The sequence below is a fragment of the Motacilla alba genome, chromosome 3, assembly GCF_015832195.1.
Source record: "Motacilla alba alba isolate MOTALB_02 chromosome 3, Motacilla_alba_V1.0_pri, whole genome shotgun sequence".
Taxonomy (NCBI): domain Eukaryota; kingdom Metazoa; phylum Chordata; class Aves; order Passeriformes; family Motacillidae; genus Motacilla; species Motacilla alba.
The window spans coordinates 40,678,147-40,698,359 of NC_052018.1; the positions used below are offsets into that span (position 1 = coordinate 40,678,147).

Below are 20,213 nucleotides of genomic sequence, written 5' to 3' on the forward strand. Positions count from 1 at the left end.
CTCAAAATGACCCTTGTGTTGTTTCTGCACTAATTTAGTACTTTTGAAACTAGATGACCAGAACAATACAGTGCACTGAGCACAGAGTCGGTAATTTTATAGTAAGTCTTATGGTGTTTTTTCCATTTCATGTCTAAATAACCCTAATCTTCTCTATTCCCATTAAAATGATGCTAGGCAATGAGCTGATGTTTTCTAAAAATTGTCCACAGGATCTCTTTCCTACAAAACAGAAGCTAACATAAATCCAGTCCTCTATATATTTAGTTGATGCTATTTTGCCTCATGTGACTACTTTGCGCTTGATTCAATGTTTTCCTCCTGCTTTATCACCTGTTTAATAAGTATCACGAGATCATTCTGCCATTCTTCAGTGTTAAGGTCTTCAGTTTAAGATTTTTCTACCCTGAATACCTCTGTGTTTCCTTCTGGCACATTCATCCCTCTGCCTGGATTACTTATAAGCAGATCAGAATAGACCCTTGGTGACCACAGTAGTGACATAACTTCACTGTGAAAAGAGATGACTCATTCTTGTCCTCTGAAACACTCATAATCCAGGAAAAGACAGCTAAGTTACAAAAGCAACACAACCTTGGCTAATGTTTTTGAAAATCCAATCTTCTATAGATTGGAGTAGTGCTCACATTCACCAAGAACTTCAAGCAAGTCTAAAGGACCAGAGAGGCAAAGTTAATACTATCCTTGCTGGGATGCAGCTCTTCTTCAAAATATGGTAATATACTCTGTATGTCCACTGACTGACTTTGTCATGGCTGCCACTGGTTTACACAGAGCAAAAGATGATCTTACTGTTCCATAGCTCCTAACTCTTTACAGAAGGTTATGCCATGTTTGTAACCCTGTATTACTCTAGCACTGAGGCTGATTTAAGAGACAGATCACACACCAGAAGATTTCCAGAGCCCTGTATTTGAGCTCATTTAGAATCACTGCATAAATACCACTTAGTAACAATTTATTATTGTTCAATGTATTGATTTGTTCAAAAGCTTTCTGTATTGGCATTCCAATTTAAGGCAGCTTTCCAGGCTAATCTCCTGGAAAGAATGGCTCTGATGCAGCAGCCTGCTTGATCCCCTCTGCCGTGAACACAAAGGGACACACAACAGCTCTTCTGCAATAGCCTTGTATTGGGGTGAGCGTTCACACCTGGGCTACCTACCGAGCTCAGTCACTGCTGTGAACTTGTAACACAGCTGAAATACAGGATCATTCACCTCTAGCCAGTGGTTCCTTAATACTTCATACTGCCTTACTGTGATTTTGTTTCACTTTCTAGAGTTCATCTTCCTATTTTCATTCTCTGAATGGGATTCAATTTCAGAAAGACTCCGGATGGTTTCATTAGTCTCCAGTGCTCTTCTGCATAAGCAAGGAGATATCTGAATCTGTTCTCCAATTATCCTATGTCAGGCTCTCAGATTAGTTGCTTTGAGGCACAAGGACAGCCTTTGCTATCATGCCCCCAAATTTTATCTGCTCTACAGGGATGAAGTTTGTCATTATCACTGTGATTTTTTAACTCCCTTACCATTATATAATCACCATCATCAGAACTGTCTGGTGGCTCATGCACCAGTCCCTAAAGCTTTACACAGAAATTCTGTAACATGCTTCATTTATTCACTTCATTTGACCACACACTTTACCACAGTATCACTGTTCTACCATAAGGACCTGCTCTACCATTCCAAATGCAACTCTAGGAACAACACATTATGCTACTTATCTTTTTTTCCACCAAGCCTTAAAATTGCTACTACATCAGCACCTTCATCTAAACCCAGCCTCATTTATGCATCACAGCTTTTATGCTTCAAGATCCAAACGTGTACTTCTACAAAAATTCTAGATTTAGATGCCTAGCCACAGATTTTTTGTGTAGGATGTTCTTCATTCCTTTCTACCTGAACTTTGATAGTTCTCCTATCTTTTCATCCAAGACTTTTAATAGATTTGCAACTAAGTAGGCCATCCTAAATTGCATGTTTTATTGCACCTGGGTTTTTTTTTTCCTCCTCAGACTTAAAATTTTATGTTAGGAAATACCTTTTTCTAAAAGCAATCCAGTTGGGGTTTGGTTATTCACACCACAGGATAAATGCACATAATCTGTAGTCTTACTTTTATTTAAACAATGTACAGTTAGTTATGTATGTATACTAAAAGCCCATTCAAAAGCATTTCAGAATTTTAATACTGTACATTTTCCATTGCTTTTGAAAGATTGGCAATGGAGCCTGCTAGTTACTTACTTATGTAGAGCATTTTTCTTCTAGAGTTTGGAGGCATTTGGACGTTTATTATTTACTACAGCTTCTCCTCCATAGACTAATCAGCCATTTTTCAGAATACATACATAACCAAAATATTAAAATCTGCTATTTAATTTTGCTGTTCAGTCAATTCTCTGGTAGCACCCTTGTAAAAGGCATCTCTGAGTAATGATCTCTTCGCTCAAATAATTATGCTCATTAGCTGTAAATAGTTTAACTGATATCCATCACATATCAAAGTATTCAAATTCTATAGCTATTTAGGAGACCTGTGCAGGACAGCTATAAAAACCACAGAACCCAAATTTCTAGAGCAAGAGACACTACTACGCACCAAATAATATTTCAGAGTACCAACTCTTGAAAATAACTAGCACTCTTCCCTCAAATATTCTTACTTTTCTTTCCTTTCTTTCCTTAGACCAGCCAAACCAGACTTTTTTTCTTTATTCAATCTACTGCACACAACTCAAATTCAAAATTTTAATGTGCTACACATTTTCATGTTTGAATTGACTAACTACGTGTTGATGTTCTCAAGATAAAGCTGAAAACTTTGACAGCTGGCAAGGGGGCAGTTGGGTTTTCTGTTGCTCAGGAAGGTGTGGGAGGTGTTGGAATGTAGCTAGGAATACATGAATTTTGTGGTAACGAGGGTGTCTACTTTTCATTACTCTTTTTGCGCAGGACAGAGGCAGTTGGACCTTTTGGGGTGCGAGGTTAATACGATTTACTCTTCACCCTTGACAGCAGCTGAGAACCCCACAGGAAGAGAACCAAGCAGCTGATGTGATGTGCAAGAAAAGCTTTTAACACTGTCAATCCAGGTTGCCATCTGACTAGTCACATTGCTCAATGCTGATCCCAGTTTGAAGACTAGTTTTTTAACTACTGGTCTAGAGGTGTCCACTTAACTTTTGATAGCACTGGCTGATGTACTGCGTCACTACAGAACTGTCAGATGATCATAGCTGGATCTTTCTGACAGAGGGTGGAAACATGCCATGTCACTCAGTGGAAAAGATGTAGGCTGAGAAGGAAATGATACTTGTAAGCAGGCAGTTCAGGATGTAGCGGGTAAAAGAAAGCTCAGAACTAAAGTTCAAGAGAAGCACATCTTCATGCATTCAGTGACACACACCACGCTTCCTCTTCCAAACTTATGATACAGCAGATATGGACCAGCCCATGAGTTTTTTTAACAGAAATTTCCTTTATATGTTTTACATAGCACAAACACAGCCTGACATCCAACAATGCTTTACATGGGCCAGTAAGTATACAGAGTCCTTGAAAGCCAGTGATTTTAATCTTCTACAGAGTCCTCTGACTCTGTAACAGGGAAATTACCAAACAATTATGGTGAAGGACAGACGGGTAGCAAGCCTCAGGACCTATCACCTTCAAACAGCATCCAGGCTATATATAATGTACATTTTTCATCCCTTACAGTTCAACAAGATTTCTTTCAGAGGCTTAGACTCCTCCATCCTTGAAGCTCTTGTGATGATAAATAACCTATAACCGAAACAAGAAGTTTTCTCTGTCAAGTTTGTAAGTTCTAACAACTGCAGAGAGACACCAGTATAGTATCTTCAACACTGGTGACTGCATGAAGGGAAGACATTCTGACCCTTACTTAGGTAAGTGCTTGTATGCAGGAAAAAAAAGTCGCTTTTACACAGCTTTGTTGAAGCAAAAGAAGTTCCCTTACAGCACACAGTGCTAACCTAGCAGCAATACCTCTACACCCTTCACAATGCACACACAAGCCACACTTTACTTGGGAGATGACAAAGGATATAATGAGAGCACCTCTCATTCGTTCACATCACAGAAGACCCACTGTTCAAGGTTACTCTTGCAAAGCTGAGCTCTGACCTCTTACAGCTTCAGACCTGTTGTCACACTTCTACTGAAGGACAAAAACATACTATGCATTCATGCAGCTTAAAGTAACAGGATGGCCCTGTATCACGTGCCCAAAGTAAGAGCACATTCAGAGATTTATGACTTCCTTGGTTCTCCTGCACAGTGAGAGACTTGCTGTGTAGCTCAGACAACAGAGACTTCTGCACTTACATGGGAACACCTGGCAACTCTACCTCCAGATGACACAATGTGGTTCTACTTGACAGCTCTTTCTTGTAACCACAGAGTGTAGTGGTTAGTACATTCAGACAAAAAAAAACAACCAAAAAACCAAACCACAGTTTCCTTGCTGTTGCCAAAACAGCAGGGTAAGTCCTTCATGTATATAGTGAATGTCACCTTGTACTGACTTGTTTACAACAGAGGACAACCTTTTTTTCACCCTACCAAGTATTTCTCTGAAGGAAGAAAGAAATAATTTTTTGCACATTATTCATTTTGCAGGAAATTCAACTGGATATCCCCTAGAGGGATTTATGTGTATGTGACATGCAATCTCACAGGAAAAGTTTGACTACAAATCCATCTGACTCAGGACTATTGGTAAGCACCAGGGAACAGAACTAACTCCTTTTCCACTTTCACATTACTTTTAAAAAAAAAAAATCATTAGAATGTCCAACTGAATTAAAATCTGAATTCAAACACTAAAGCAATGTGGCAGCAAGCCTTCACTGCTGTCAGACAGGCAACAGAAGTAACAGATTATCCGAAGTTTAACACAGCCAAGCTACTCTTTGGGAAGCCGCTGGTGCAGTAACGAGGTCTGACCACTTCGAGGGCAGACACAAGGCCATTGTAACAGAAACACAGGGAAGTGGGGGGTCAGGGCCATGTAAGTGCTTCTTAGAGACTTAATTCCCTATACCATTTGGAAACTTCTCGTGTCCATCTCTGATAATTTAGCTGCAGAGCAGATTCTTTTAAAGATACACAAAACACAGTACCCCAGGGGGGCATAAACATAACATATCTACAACTTGAACCAGGTGGAATTAAGGTTTTTTCTGTTCATATGTCTTTCCTGCATTGGTCAGAAGGCAACTCTCTCAGTCAGAAGTGAGTAAAACTCTTCATCATTATAGAAGAGTGTACTGGAATGCCAATCTGAAGCCATATGGTAAATACTTTGAAATTATAAATGCTGGTAAGAATAAATCCTTAAACTTGCTTGGAAAATTATTCATGTTGATGACTCTCAGTTCTCTGCAGTATCCTCTCAACCTAAATGTAATATTTTCATTACAATTAATAAACATTAGAAGTATACAGAGCAACTACTTTATTCCCTTTCATTTAAATCTTCCTTTTTCAGCTATCCTGTGAAACTAAGTTGGTAAAACCATGAAGAATTTTCTCCCACGCTGATGTCACAAACATCCCTGCTGTCCTACATTATTATAAAAAGAAAACCTCATACGCCACCATAAAAGAATAAATTCAGCATCACACAAAACTACACTTCTCAAAGTCCTTACTCAAGAGTTCAAAGTATATTTACTTTAGATCTCTAAAAATATCTTCAACTATGGAAACTGCAGAGCATTAGAAATTTCAGATTTGCTATGCTTTTTGACCCCCCATCACTTCCTTCCCACCTTACTAGAAAGTCTATTTAGGTTTTGCTTTTAATTACCCTTTCATCTTTAATAACTCAAATTCATTTACTGATAAAAGTGATGAAGAAATTCAGTATTGTACAGTACATAATATACATTATATAATATATAACAAATATTTATTGCACAAAAGCAAAATGTTTACTGATCACAGACTCATGCTATAAATACACTTTGTCACACTTCATAGAAATAAAAATACAAATTAAAGCAGAAAGAATTATAGGAAATTTGATCTTCTGATAATCAAAAGAAAAAGGCTTCAGTTAATAAAGCTGATGGTCATGAAAATAAAAGTTAGTGCAAAAAAAATCTTGCACTTAAATTCCAGTTTAAGCCCTTCATACTCAGCAGTCAAATTATACAGCTGGTATAAATCTACAGGCTTCTGAGTCAGAAATCATGCAGTGAGCAAAACATCTTTTTTTTTCCATGTGCTAAATCATAATTTTAAGAAATAATTATTTAACAGATATGTCTGGAAGACAGCTTTGTCTTAAGGACTCCTTTTTAACTGAAAAGCTTTTGAGAACAAACAAAACCAATATTCCCTCATTCTCTTACCCAATATATCCAGCTGCCGTAAGTGCGTGCAGTTGGCAGCGAGCTCCTCGATGTCTGTGTCACACACAGACCTGTTGGCCGTCAGAAAGAGCTTCTGCAAATTCGGGAGTTTGCGCGCAAGGTTTGTGAAGCAGCCTGTACTGCTCTGGAGTGTAGGACACCAACCAAGATCAAGTTCTTCCAAAAGCTGGCAGCCTGAAGCCAATTCCGCGATCCCACTTTCAGTTATGTTTTTACATCTCCACAAATCCAGACTGCGAAGCTTTTTGCATTTTGCTCCCATCATGCTTGCTATAAGGTCATAGTCTTCAATCTGCAAGGAAAGCAGACACTCCGTCATGTGCTGCATCGTTCCAGACATACAGAGGTGTTTCAAGGTTTGCTTCCTAACATACATAACTCATCTGTCCCAAGCATTTGTCATCTCTAAAGAGTTCCGAAAATTGCTCATTGCATGGTACAATGAGATCTACTTGTATAAAAGACAAAAATTAAATTAAATTCCTATAAACCCCAGACTCAGCTGTTTTTAAATTCACTTAATACTGAGGATCAAACAGCAACAAAAGTTGTTTCTTTGAAGAAACATTTTTTTTGCACAGTTGTTTTCCCCTTAAAAGATGATTATAACAGCTTTTATGACCACAGGAAGTGAAACTACTGAAGAACGATTGAAGACTACTCATTTCCATCTTAAGTTGATCAGTTGCTGCATCTCCTTATGAAAGTCCTATTAATTACTTGTTAAGTGATTATGCATATAGAGAATGCCCAAAGACTTCGAGAAAGGCTGAAGAACTCAGAGAAAGCCTACAAGCCATTTTAGGCCTACTAAACTAGTACATAACCCTTAAATATATGATCAAGCTGCATTCATCTTGGACCTTCCAAAAGAATAGAGTCTAGTATAAACCTCACATTTAACACACCTTTGTTAAACAAACCCAGATCAGTTCCAAAGCGAGTGTACACACACACACACACACACACACAATCCCCCCACACATCCTGTATGGTCCAAGCACTCACCATGACGCAGCTGCCCAGGCTGAGGTGCTGCAGCTCCGAGCAGAAGTTCAAAATACTGAGCAGGGCTGTTTGCTGCCAGGGGGGAACACATCAGAAGGAAATACAGAAAAGCGAAACAAAGAGAAGAGGTCAATTAGACATTAAAGGCTGTCACCACATTTCCTGAAATACAGCTCAAAACTCTTTTACAGGTGCCTCAAATGCCACTTAATGAGTCTCTGGGTACTTTACTCATTGATTGGCTTAAGGAAATGGTAATCATTACAAACCTTTATGCAAGTCACTCTGGATGGGGTTGTGTGCTGCCTTGAAGATACCCACACACCACTGACCTATTTGCTCATTTCCCATAGGAGAGCTGGTGAAGAAGTGCAGCAAGATCAAATAAGAGGGAAGGCCAGCCTGCAAACACAGAGGGCTGGCCACACACCAGGAGAAGAGGGCAGGCTCTGACATTCTCCGATCAGCTACAGCCTGATGGAGCTGCCAATAGAGCTGCACAGCATCAGGGCTGGGCTGGGGACTTTAATGTCAAAGGGGGCTCCGTGCTGACAAGGATGCTGACAGCCACTGAGCACTTGTCACTACTGTCACGCAGACTGAAACAGATATAATGGGTATTTTACACTCCTGTTCCTGCTATTTAACGTTGCCATTCTTTGCAGATACTGCACATTGCTCAGCCTGAAACTGACTGCAACATCAGATGCACCTTGCAAAAGTGCACAGCTTGGTCTGTTCCACAAAGGAAACTTTTACAAATTTTTATCTGTTTTTCTAAGATACAAAAAAGATCCTTCTGCACTGTCTGTAGACATATTTTGTTTTGTATTTGGAAACACAGTGTGAAAAAAAAGAATATAATCTGGGATTCACATCACAAATACCTGTGCATCATAATTAAAACCTCACTTCATTAGGACTTTGTGATCTATATGAGTTTTATAACAGGACTAGGCTTCGCAACATGTTAACAACAAAAATACGTGCATTTCTATAGGATATGCAACAGTTTCAAATAGAAAAAACCTCAAGCAATATACAAGTGACAAAGTAATCTACTGCTATTAAGTGTAATTACAACAAGAACACTAGTCAACAATGTTTGTATGCAGGGGTAGTATAATTTATAGTTTCTTTAAATATAAATTTACTTGTTTTCAGAAAGTTTATAGTTAAATGCTTTAGTTAGTTTCCTCTTTACATTCCAATGGAACCTGGCAGAAATATGACCCTTTGCCATATAACCAAGAAGAAACATCTGATTCCTGGAAAGACTGGCAGACACAGAACAGGGACATAGCATGGGGTACTCACAGAGACCATTTCAGCCATTTAATTTAGGTGTCTCCAAGGAGCAAATATAAATACCCAACACTTGACATGCTGAATCTTGATTCCAGATTGGCCTTCTAAGATTTGATTTCCCAAAGGCAGCCTAACAGTAGATGCTAAGAGTAAGCCTTCCTCACATATATCTTGATAGAAGTCCTACAAAGTCACTGTCCCTTGCTTGCTTGACTTTCATTCACTTTTTAAAGGAAAAGGTAGCTAGGGAATGAAACGTAAGCACTAACAAGTCATTATTCAAGAGGTTAAGAATATTCTTAAAGTTGGTAAGTGTGTAAATATCCAATTCATTTTAAATTGAGCAGTTAATAAGCAAATGGTTCATCTGGATCATGAAAGAGGAATAAACAAATAACTCAAACAGAATGAGACACAGTCTTTCCTATTCAACTCAGTGAAAGCTATGCGCTTCAGAACCTACTCAGATGCACAAATTAAAAGCAAAATCCCCAAACCCCTGTCTGCAAACCTTAAATATTGGAGCTAAACAAATCAGTCTCTGACAGCACACAGATCTCCAAAAAAGGTTTCCGCAGGTATTCAGATGTCTCCATAGGAAAGTTGAATATATTGCTGCATTCTACCAAGTCTTTTGGTTTCCAGATTGGAATTTAAACACTGGCCTGAAAGGATGGGAAACAGTAATCTCTTTCCTTAATTGACACAAACAGTACGAAAGTGAACAGCCACTCTGAACAGCTTATAGGATGTAAGATCAATTCCATGCCTCTTCTGAGGGTGAAATAGAGAGGACTAGTATTCATAGTTATCTTGATAGATAATTGAGCTCCATGTGTTAACTTCAATAGGAATGTCATGGATCTCTCAGAGTACCTTTTTAGTCCCTCTCTTTTTTAAGACAGTCCTTCCTGTACAGCCATGCACTGAGGCTACATTTTCCAAGCTCTTTTCACAATCTATTACTTTAAACAATTATTTAAAAAACAATATACAACTTAAAAAAAAGCACACTAAAAATCTGAGTAATAGAAGAGAGCTTGATAGAACACCATGTCATACCATCAAATCATGCCAAGTCAAGTCCAAGAGTAAACAACCACATACTCAACATTCATTTCACTGGCTATATTAATTCCTCTTCTGGGGCGCACACATGCCCACACACAGCAAACCAGATTTCCTTCAGACGCAGTGTCTGTTCTGTAACTGAGGTGGGCTTTGCATATGCCATGTAAGAAGAAAAAACCCTTTGTGCATGCCTAGCTGTGTCTCAGTCAGTTGAGAACCCAGGTGGCAAAAGACATGAAAATAGCAGGAGAGAATGGCAGCTCACAGAATCCATATGCACTACATATAGGAGGACGATCATTGTAATAACCTGTCTGTGTCAAGCCATCTGTCAGGACAAAAACATGAGCGACAACACTCCTACTTCAGAGAAGAACAGCAAGGCAGTCACCCGCTCCTGGAGCTGAAACAGGACAACTTTCCAATGCTTCACAAGAGGAGCTAAGAGGAGCTTTAACCTGGAGTCTAACTTCACTTTCTTGGCCAAGCAGAGACATTCAAATCAAAGACTATCCATCTAACAACATTCTTTAGCCTAGCAGCCAAGACATTTATAGTTTGGAGATTTCTTGAGTTTCCCCTGAAACAAAGGCAAAGTTTAGCTTTGTACCTGCTCCCTTTTAAAGGGATTGAGAGAAGAGTGGATGATTATAAAAATGCCAAAATATGCTAAAACAAAAAAACACTCCGGAAACAAACTTTAGGTAATATTTACTTTTGTTTAGTGGAATCATGGCTTCAGTAGTTGTCCTAGGGTGACGCTATGATGCTTGTATCCCCATTTGTGTGTTCTGTTTATGCTGGATATTATGTTCTGTGCCTTCAAGACTGGCTCTGAAGAGTGAATGTTTTGTTTTGGGTTTTGTTATCAGCCTGCTCCCCCACGGCTGGCGGGACACAGAGACAGGGAGTACATAGGGCGGTTTTTGCTTTTTGCTGGGCTTTTTGCTTTGCTCTTGCTCTGGCTTCTGCTTGCTCCTGCTTTGCTCTTGCTTTTGCTTCTGCTTCTGCTCATTAGCTAGTTTAGCTAAGCAGTCCAATTTTTTTCCCCTGGACTGTTTTTTTCCTTTTTTTTTTCCTTTTTTTTTTCCCCTCCCCTTTTTGGAACTACTCGAACCTGCTCTGGACTGGGACCTGGAAACACCGAGAGCTTGCACCTCGTGGCTTGTAGCAGCCATCTCCAGCGCCGGAGGGACTGACAACAGAGCAACCACCCCCCAAGAGAGACTTTCTGAATTTGTCATCCTTTTCAGAGTGGTGAAGGAGTGTTATCATCTGGTATTGTTCATTCTGTGTGCTGGGGGGTGCTGTGCCTGTTAAATAAACAGGTTCTTTCCACTTCTCTCCGAGGAATCCTTCCCAAACCGGTTGGAGGGAGGGGCTGTGTGGGTTTGCTTTCTGGAGGGGCCTCCTTTTGCAGATTTTCTCCCAAATTTCCCTAAACTAGGACAGTAGTCTAAATTTCTTTTGCCATCCAAGCAAAACAAAACCTATTAACAAAACCCAAAATGATCAATTTTTATAAGATCCCACAGACAACAGGAAAAGTTCAAAGTGGGCTAATAAAATGGTCTGCCCTATCCTCCATTCCCAGGAAAGAAGTTTTTAGATGAGGAAAACAGAGTGAAGAAGCTGTTTTCAGAGAGAAGACTGATGTCAAACAGATCAGAAGGACATGACAGTGCTGCTAAACACAACCTTACAGAGCAGATTTCAGAAATATTTTAAAGCATAATAGTTAAGTCATAAATCTCAGAAAAAAGGAAGATGGCCTGAAGATTCTCTGAAATCTTTATATACAGGTACAACAAATATCTCTCAGAAAGGACATTAACACAGCTGATCCTGGCTTGAACAAGAGATGAGATTACCATTTGAAATCCTACTTTACTCCCCACAAGACAGGTGACAGGTCTGTCCAAACATCAAAGTCCTCCACCCTGTAATACACATCTGGATACAAACAATAATACTTACTGGAAGACAGTTATGTGCTGTGTATATGCTTTCAAATAAACAAGTGGTATTGGACTAAATTGTATCCTACCTGTCTTGGTAAAGCCCTTGGCCACCACACAAGTTTTGACTTTTGTAAAAGTACTGCTGGTTTGAACAGACAACCCACCAGCACAAAAACCAAACACTGGTGCCAGAGCAATACGCTTGGCAAGACTGAATCTTGCTTCGCTTTTTCCAGGATATTTTTACATTCATGATCCAGCAGAAAGCACAAATAATTTCTGATGTTAGTATGATAAAGAAAGCATCCAACAGATAGCCTGAGCTCAATGTCTGCTCAAACAGAAAACCCTTCTGTCTGTGGCTGATGTGACTCACCTGTGAAAGATGCACTTAGAACATTTAACTATTTACTCATTGCAGTTTCATTGCCAAGTAGTTAGAGATTAAAAAATACAAAAAGGGTTAAAAAATACAAATGATGCACTATAATATGGCTATCATATAACAACTCTACTACCATGCCACAAGGCATGAAAATAAGTGCACCACAATGTGACTCTGGAAGACTAAAGGAAGCGCATAGAAAAACAACATTTTGCTTTGGGTTTGGGAAGAAATAGTCTGCAGCTTTTAATTAACTTTCTATAGATAAATCTTACAAGATACTTTTAAATTTGTAACTGTTTTACTGGAGACAAACAACAGGTTGTTTCTTCCCCTTCTCAGAAGAACCATGTCTGACATAAACTGGGAATTCTTTCAGTCCCTCAATAAAACAAGAGCCTAAGTCTTTTAAAATACTTTTATTCTTCTGCAATTGTTTCTTCAAATTTTTCAGTGAAGTTAATGCTAAGACAAAGGAATATAAAAATTATCTTAAGATAATTAAAGACTGCTTCCTCCTTCTTCCCTTACTCACTATGTTTTTAATCAGAGTTACTAACATTCCAGTTAACCTTTTTGTTGAAGAAAAAATATATAGGATTTAATTTTGTATTTTTAACATTAATAAACCAAGTTACTAGTAGAAAATATTTCCTTCAATAGCTAAACCCACAGTCCTGCCTCAACAAGGAAGGGGTAAATGTGGTAAAGAGGAGGCAACTCTGCAGGGTGCTCTAAGTACTCTGTCTTCCTGAAACCTATCACAGTCAATAACTTTTGTATGAATTACTTAAGATTCTTGGAACCTGAGATATTGAAAGACAGAAGAACTGGAGAACTGCAGACAAAGGCCAAGCCAATGAAATCTGTGTCTCTCTCAAGTGCACCAATCATATCCATAATTCTCAGAAGCTGATTCTTTAGCAGAAGAATCATAATATTCTTAGAACTGCACAGAAAGGCTCCTCTGTTCATGATCTGGGCAGAAGCTTCCCTTTTGTTCCCAAAAGGTTTAAATTTACAGCAAGGGATGTCGGAACTGGCTGACTCACCCAGAGAAACACACAACTGTGGGAAGAGATTAGCCCAAAACATCTCTAACTTCAGCACACACGCCACAAGTGCTACTTACTGTAGTTAAATTAAAATGTATTTCCAAATAGCTGATGTATCAGTCTACCTTAAGCCAGTGAAATAGCATTTCAGAAGTACCACTTCAATAAAAGTTTTGGCACACTAGAACTACCTGTAGTGAAAAACCCAACCAACCAAACAAGGAAGTCCTCAAAAGAAATCAATTCTATTTGAATCTGAGTGCCACTATTGCTATAAATATTAGTTATTACAAACACCCCCCACACAAATGTAAAATACAATCTTGTTAAGACTGTCAAATGCAATTAAAAATCTACAAAAAAATCACAATACTTATTTTTTCCTCCCTTTGGCATTATACAGCACTAAAAGAAAGCCAAAAATCAACTGTTTGGGTGAGGGGATTTTCTTGGCACAGTCTGTGAAAGAACTAAGTCAGAAATTACTTGGCATCTGCTATTCTACCACAATGATTAAAAACCTCATTGGATGCAAAGCCAGAATTCTCTAAACTTCTATTGAACCATGCCTTTTGGAAGGTATAACAGGGCAAACCAGTATTGCCTGTAAGTAAAAAAAAGCTCTACTTCCTGAATTTCAAGGTATCATACCTCCGCATCTAAAAACCTACAATCATGCTGCAGTAATCCCCAAAAGCAATTTTTTTTTTTAACAAAAAGGAGAATGTAATACATTAATAATGCAGAAAACCAAATGTAGGATAATGGTGAAATACAATTTTCATCTAAATCTGCTCCAACAAAGAAAATGTACAATATGATTCCGGGATGACTTTCCCTCCCATTCCTCCCCACACCCACAGTATTTCAAGGCATCAAGATAATTTCAGTTCCAGACTTCTTGGTCTATGATATTTCAAAACAATTATGCTAAAGATACAAGGTGCTGTGAGAGGTTTATAGAGATGAGATGCATGCTAATAAACACATGAGAGTCAGTGGTTTAGCCAAATGAAAAACCACAAAATTAATTTTAGATATTAAAAAGTCCTAGCCTTAGTTTTCAGAAGAAGTTTTCATACCTATTGGTTACCTAGAAAATACTATTTTCAGACTGCTTCTAAGATTTTGAGTTTGAGGATAAATACTTCTCAGTAGCTTATTTTTACAGAAAAAAAAACACATCTGGGGATAGTACACAAACATTCAATAACACAAAATATATAATATGTTATTTCTTGAAACTGTACTTGGATCTAGAGGTCTATAGAGCTATTCAAATTGTTCACCTTCTGTTGGTCTATTTTTCACTACATGTTAATTTTCAGCTAAATAAAACGTTACAGAAAATGTCAGGGAATCATATGTTACATTAGAACTAAATGGTGGCCAAATTTGTTTAATGCTTAAGTCCTTCAGCTCCCCGAGCTATTTCATGAGGAAACAAATAGAAGAGGTCACCTCACCCTTTACAATGTTTTTTTGGTGGCCTTTTGGAAGAATAAAATGATGCCCATGTAGTCTCAGAGAGAGAGAGAGAGCTATCCCCTGCAAGTATCCAATCACTTTGTGGCCAGAAATGATTATACCTCTTAAACAATCTTAAACAACCCTTTCCTCAAATTTTCCGAAGACGAAAAAAGTTGAGCTTTGTAACAAACTGAACTTCCTGCAACTTAGAAAAGCATGTTATGTTATGTACAGTATTTCAAGTCCTTACACACACCCCTATGTAGCGTATCCTATATAGTACCACACATCAGAGAGCCTCAGTCTTCTTTATATCTATCCTCATACCCCAGCTACAAAATGAGGCAGTTGCTACTACACAAATTTTATTGACAGAAGAAGTGTAGCATACAGAAACCATGCACCTTGCAACCGACCACAGTCAGAGATCAGCAACACAAAGCTCCCAGGTGAAGTTCCCAATTAGTGTCATCAGCAGTAAGAGAATCACAGAAGAGCTAAGCATGGGAAGGAACTTCTGGAAACTGTTTAGCTCAGACCACCTGGCTCCAGCTCAGCTGGCATCTCCAAACCAACTGAAAAATACTGGCAAGAGATGTAGGACCAAGTCCCTTTCCAGGATGAGGCCCCCACCCTCTCCTTAAATACCACAATCACAAGGGTAATGAGTAATGCCCTCTGACATAAATGCAGACAATTTTCTTTTATAGATTCAAAATAAACATGGTAGGAAATAATTTTCCTCCACATCGGGAGCTGCCATGAGAACAGGAATTCTATTCTTCCCCAAGTATCCATCAGCTATCACCTTGGAAAATACAACATGGAAAGAAACATGATGAAAAGGGAGACAATTGAAATGTATTCCTTAAAAATCTGCTGTCCATATCTCCCTAATGCACGTGGTTTATAGGACCATTTCTGAGATATCATTTTTGAGACAGTGATAAAACTTCTGTCTCCAAAACTTTATGACACGTTTAAAAACACTGATACAATATGGACACTCATAAGTGTGAGGTAAGAGAAGAACAAGGTGGAAATGAGCCTTATTAACGAGTGCAGGTGCAGCCTTCCAAAGGTCAGAACAACGTGGCTCTTCAGAAACCGACCCACTGTAATTTGCAAGCTGGGATTCAGAATATACAGGGGCACCTTTTTGTTCTCTACAGCTACTTGGCAGTGCCAGGGGCACAGCAGGGACTGGGACACAGCAACACAGCAATTACTGAATTAATTCAATGAAAGTAATAGTCTCTGCAGTTAATTAAATTACTGTATTTTGATTTTGCTTTATTTGGTCAAATTATGTCCTCCCTTATGTCTGCAAATCTGTTTTACACCTTCATTTTTCCCCCTCACTTCACATTTACAGGCTCAAACAACCAAATTCCACGCTGTGAGCCTGACACGAAATCAAAAAGCACCATCAAGGCCCCTGTATCACACAATTGTCACTGACTCAACTTGATTCCAAGAATCCACATTCCAGCTAGAGACTTTCACCTTTTTTTTCTCCACTATTTGCTTGCAACTCTTCATCCTAAAGATTCATACCCAAGCCAATGGAACTTTGCCCAAACTGAAAATCCTTTAAACAACAGCTCTCAAAAGTATGGCGTGACCCAGAACAGGTTATTTCTGAAAACACTGCAGGACATTTTTAGGACAGCATTCACAGTTATATTGCTCATAGTATAAGAAAATAAGAGTTATTACAATTACTGCTATGATTCTTCTGCTTTTTTTTGGTATCAAGATTTCCAGTGTCCTCCCTTGCAGCTGCCCAAGTTCCAAAATTGCTTTTGGTCAAAATTATCAGAGATAAAATCTATAAATACAACACTTGCTTTAAAATGTGTGAAAAAAAGTCCTTTGTCCATTGTAATTAGATTTGAATTTAGTTCATTTTGTATCTCAAATATAATTGCAATACAAATGTTACTTTTTTCTTTACACATTAGAAAGATTTCAGAATATCATGCAATAAAAAATATATAATCTTACATTAAAATTTACACCCATCAGTAAGAAGACTGACAAGTTATCCTACTGTAATTGTGGCTTTGGTTTCTTTAAAATACATTTTTGGCTGCACTATTTATAGGGACTAAACACTTCACAATAAGCATTAAATTAAGATAATATTCATGCTCAAGCATAAAGATGTGCATTACCAATTACTCTATTCAAGAATACATTGTTCATTGTATTCTTCAAAAGTATCAAGGCTACAGCAGGACTTAGATTACAAGAAAATCCTGTATCTGAGCAGGTACTTGGGAGTGTATATGGGAGAAATACCATTTATTTTATTAAAATGTTAATTCTGTATTTTTTATTAAGCATAATAATGCAAAACCAGAAACAGTGTTATTACATACTGACAAATAGGATAGAATCTTCATCTCTTCCTATGTTAATTTAATCACATGTCCAAATCCACAACCAAAAGAAAAAATTGTACTATTTACCCAGATGTGCTCTAACACATGAAAATGTTGCAGTTTATTTTGCTCATTGCTTGGTTTAGTAAAAAAAGCAAGCCCCTGAATTATTTAGGAAAACAGTCTAAATGAAATGAATGGATTTTTCTTTTGGTTTCTTCTTCTTGGGTTTTGAGACAGAACTTTAACAGAACACCATACCAGCTCTGTTCTTCTCACCTTCTTACTTTCTCATAATAAACACATACTTGTTATCAGTTTGCATTTTTGTCTAAGTGGATTCACAGCCTCTGATTCTTTACACTGAGCAGATCCAGTTGGCAACAATACAATGCCAAGTTCTTGGTTAATCATTAGCATTGTTCCTCTGTTTGCTCCTCAGAAGCTCCAACAATGAAGACAGCAGTAGAAATTTCACAAAAATCAAGAATACTAACAGCTCTTTGACAAGTTTTAGAGAAGTCTCAATCACTTGACAGCATGCTTGATCAGTCTACCCTTTTTTGCATATAGCCACCACATACTAAGAAGCATTTCTGTACCAGCTGAAAAGCATGGAAGGAATGGCAGCCTATTTTGTATAGATAACCAAAGGTTTGCAGTAAGAGAAGCTCATGTTGAGAAAGATAATGTTGTTTCTACAAATCTGTGGCTTTTGCAGTTCTAATGCTCTAATTCAAATCCTATGCCACATCTTTATTCTTTCCCTTTTATTTTTTGACCTGTGATGCACAATTCATATTGTTAAGTAGCTTCATATTAACAAGTAACACCCAAGCACCATCTCAAATTTACCTATTTAAATTTCCAGAAATTTCTCTTCCACTGTCTATTAGGAACAGTGCCTTTTGTTCATACATACGTATAAAATGGAAGCACAATCTTAAATAAACTTGATTATGAATGAATGTTCTTGTCAGCTACAAGCAGAGGCATGCCCATACACATGAAATGGAGAAGTGAATCTTCACAATGTAAAGGCTTCAAAGTCAGGAAATATTTACCTACATTCAATCTAATTTCAAGCTCTGCTCAGCAAAGGGATAGCAGAGGAATGACAGTTACCAATCACCTCAGAGTACATTTCATCTGCTACACTATTACAAGCATGAAGTCTCAAACTTCAGAAGTTACCTGAGTAGAATCAAGAAAATTCTGATCAATCAACAGTAAAATATAATAAAATTATACGATCACTACCTCTGATACAATGATCTTTCCTGGGTGTGAAAAAGCTTTGTGAATCAGAGCCAATAGTAAAAATGAAATAATGAGATTTATCCACAATTAAAAAAGACTAGTGTTGTAGAAACAGAACAGGCACCCAAGGCACCAATACAGCTCTATTCAAAAAATGAAGGGCTCACCAATTTTCTTTGTGGTTTGAAGAAAATAATAATTGCTTCAATACAGAGAGCAGTTACCACAAAGTGACAAGTTACTGAGGGGCACTGGCTTCATGGTGACTGCACGCCCCACATTAAGCACCACTCACACCAGGGAGAGCACCTTTTAATCTAACTACCTTGTGTTACCCACTCACCATTAGACACCCAGCTGGAACTTGGGCACAAACAAACTTAGGATTCACCAAATAAAGGACAACAAGACCAACTAACTCTAACACACGTGTCAGGTGTGAACTGCTTATGAATGCAATATGGTAGTCTTAACTTCAGATGGCCCTTGCACATCTAGTTGACAGAACCTACTGCTCCATCTTCACTCCCTTCATCACACTACAGATTAACACCCCACACAATCAAGAGTCACAGCCTGACTTCTGTGCACCAAAAGCACAAACACAAGTAACACACACAACCAAACCCTGCTTAAAATGTTTAATCTAGATTTAGAAGCTAGGAAAAAAAACCTGCAGAGACATGGGTTCGCCCCCATTCGGGCACAGTTTTTGCAACTCAAAAGTAGGACAGCTTCCAGGTAAACCACGGTAGCAAGGTTGTAACACATGAGTAATGTAGCTACTGAGAGAGAATGGAATTCTTCTAATTCAAAGCTCTGAGTTTATAAGGATACAATTTGATACATTTGTAAAATGTAGCAAACAACAACAGACTTCTCAGCCATAGCGCACAAACCCATTCTATCTTAGGAAGAAAATGTATGTAGCAAGCAGTAACAACTCTAATTTGGGCAGTCGAGTAACTGTATAAAGAAGTAATTTTTAGACTGTAAATGAGAGGTTTTACGAAAAACTTGTGTTCTGTGTCTCAATTACTGCTAATATACATAGACTGCAAGAATCTAGAAATTAGCAAATCATTTGAAAGGAGAGAATATTGAGAATTAAAGGAAGTTACTAAACACGGTAATTTTACAAATCTATTTGCCAGTACAGTTTGTCTAGAGTACACTCCAAAACACAAGAAAAGCTTTAAGTCTGTAATTTTACTACATTGCTCAAAACAGGTGGTGAAAAGCCACCAACCTACATGAAAGTTAAAACATGCAGGCCAAAAGCTATTCTGAAAATTAAAACCACCCTAAGGTTTTTGAAACTACCTTTGGATTTTCTGAATTTAGCTCTGATTTGACACTCAAAATACTAATTTACTTCTTCATTATTGGGAAAAAAACAAACCCCAAACCAACTTTATCAGGATTGAAAATATTTATTACAAAGGCTGAAAATAGCTGTTCCTACCTCCACTTTCGTTCTGTAGAGAATGAGGCGCTTTAGGCTGCCCACTTTGGCTATGTGGTTGAAAGCCTGAGGTGGTATTTTATCACATGATGAGAGATTTAATTCCTGAAGATTTGGACACATTTCAGTGATGACCTCCAAGCATGTTTCATTGAGGAAATGGCCACAAGACAACTCAAGACGTACTAGTTCAGAGCCACAGACTTTCAGGAACCTGTAAAAGAAGCCCATTTTTTAAGTGAAAAATTAACATACTTTCAGGTGAGAGTCTGAATACTGCCAAAACCTTAACCATGTAAACCACAAAATAATTCCTTTCAGCAAAGAAAAGATAATAGTCTTGGTAAATCTATTTCGGTTTAGGAAGTTAGAACATGCTTTGTTATTAATATTAACTCTAAGACAAT

The 20,213-nt window shown here is 38.1% G+C and overlaps 1 protein-coding gene across 2 annotated transcripts in view; it reads right to left on the reverse strand.

Annotated features, from left to right (window-relative positions):
• FBXL4 (F-box and leucine rich repeat protein 4) overlaps positions 1–20,213 on the reverse strand; it is a 53,413-nt gene that overhangs the window by 1,636 nt on the left and 31,564 nt on the right. For both annotated transcript variants that reach the window (XM_038131647.1, XM_038131648.1), the window contains exons 6-8: positions 19,807–20,020; positions 7,445–7,516; positions 6,416–6,728 (exon numbers count right to left, since the gene is read on the reverse strand). In XM_038131647.1, coding sequence (XP_037987575.1) covers positions 6,416–6,728; positions 7,445–7,516; positions 19,807–20,020 — 599 coding nt within the window. The remainder of the gene's footprint in view (positions 1–6,415; positions 6,729–7,444; positions 7,517–19,806; positions 20,021–20,213) is intronic.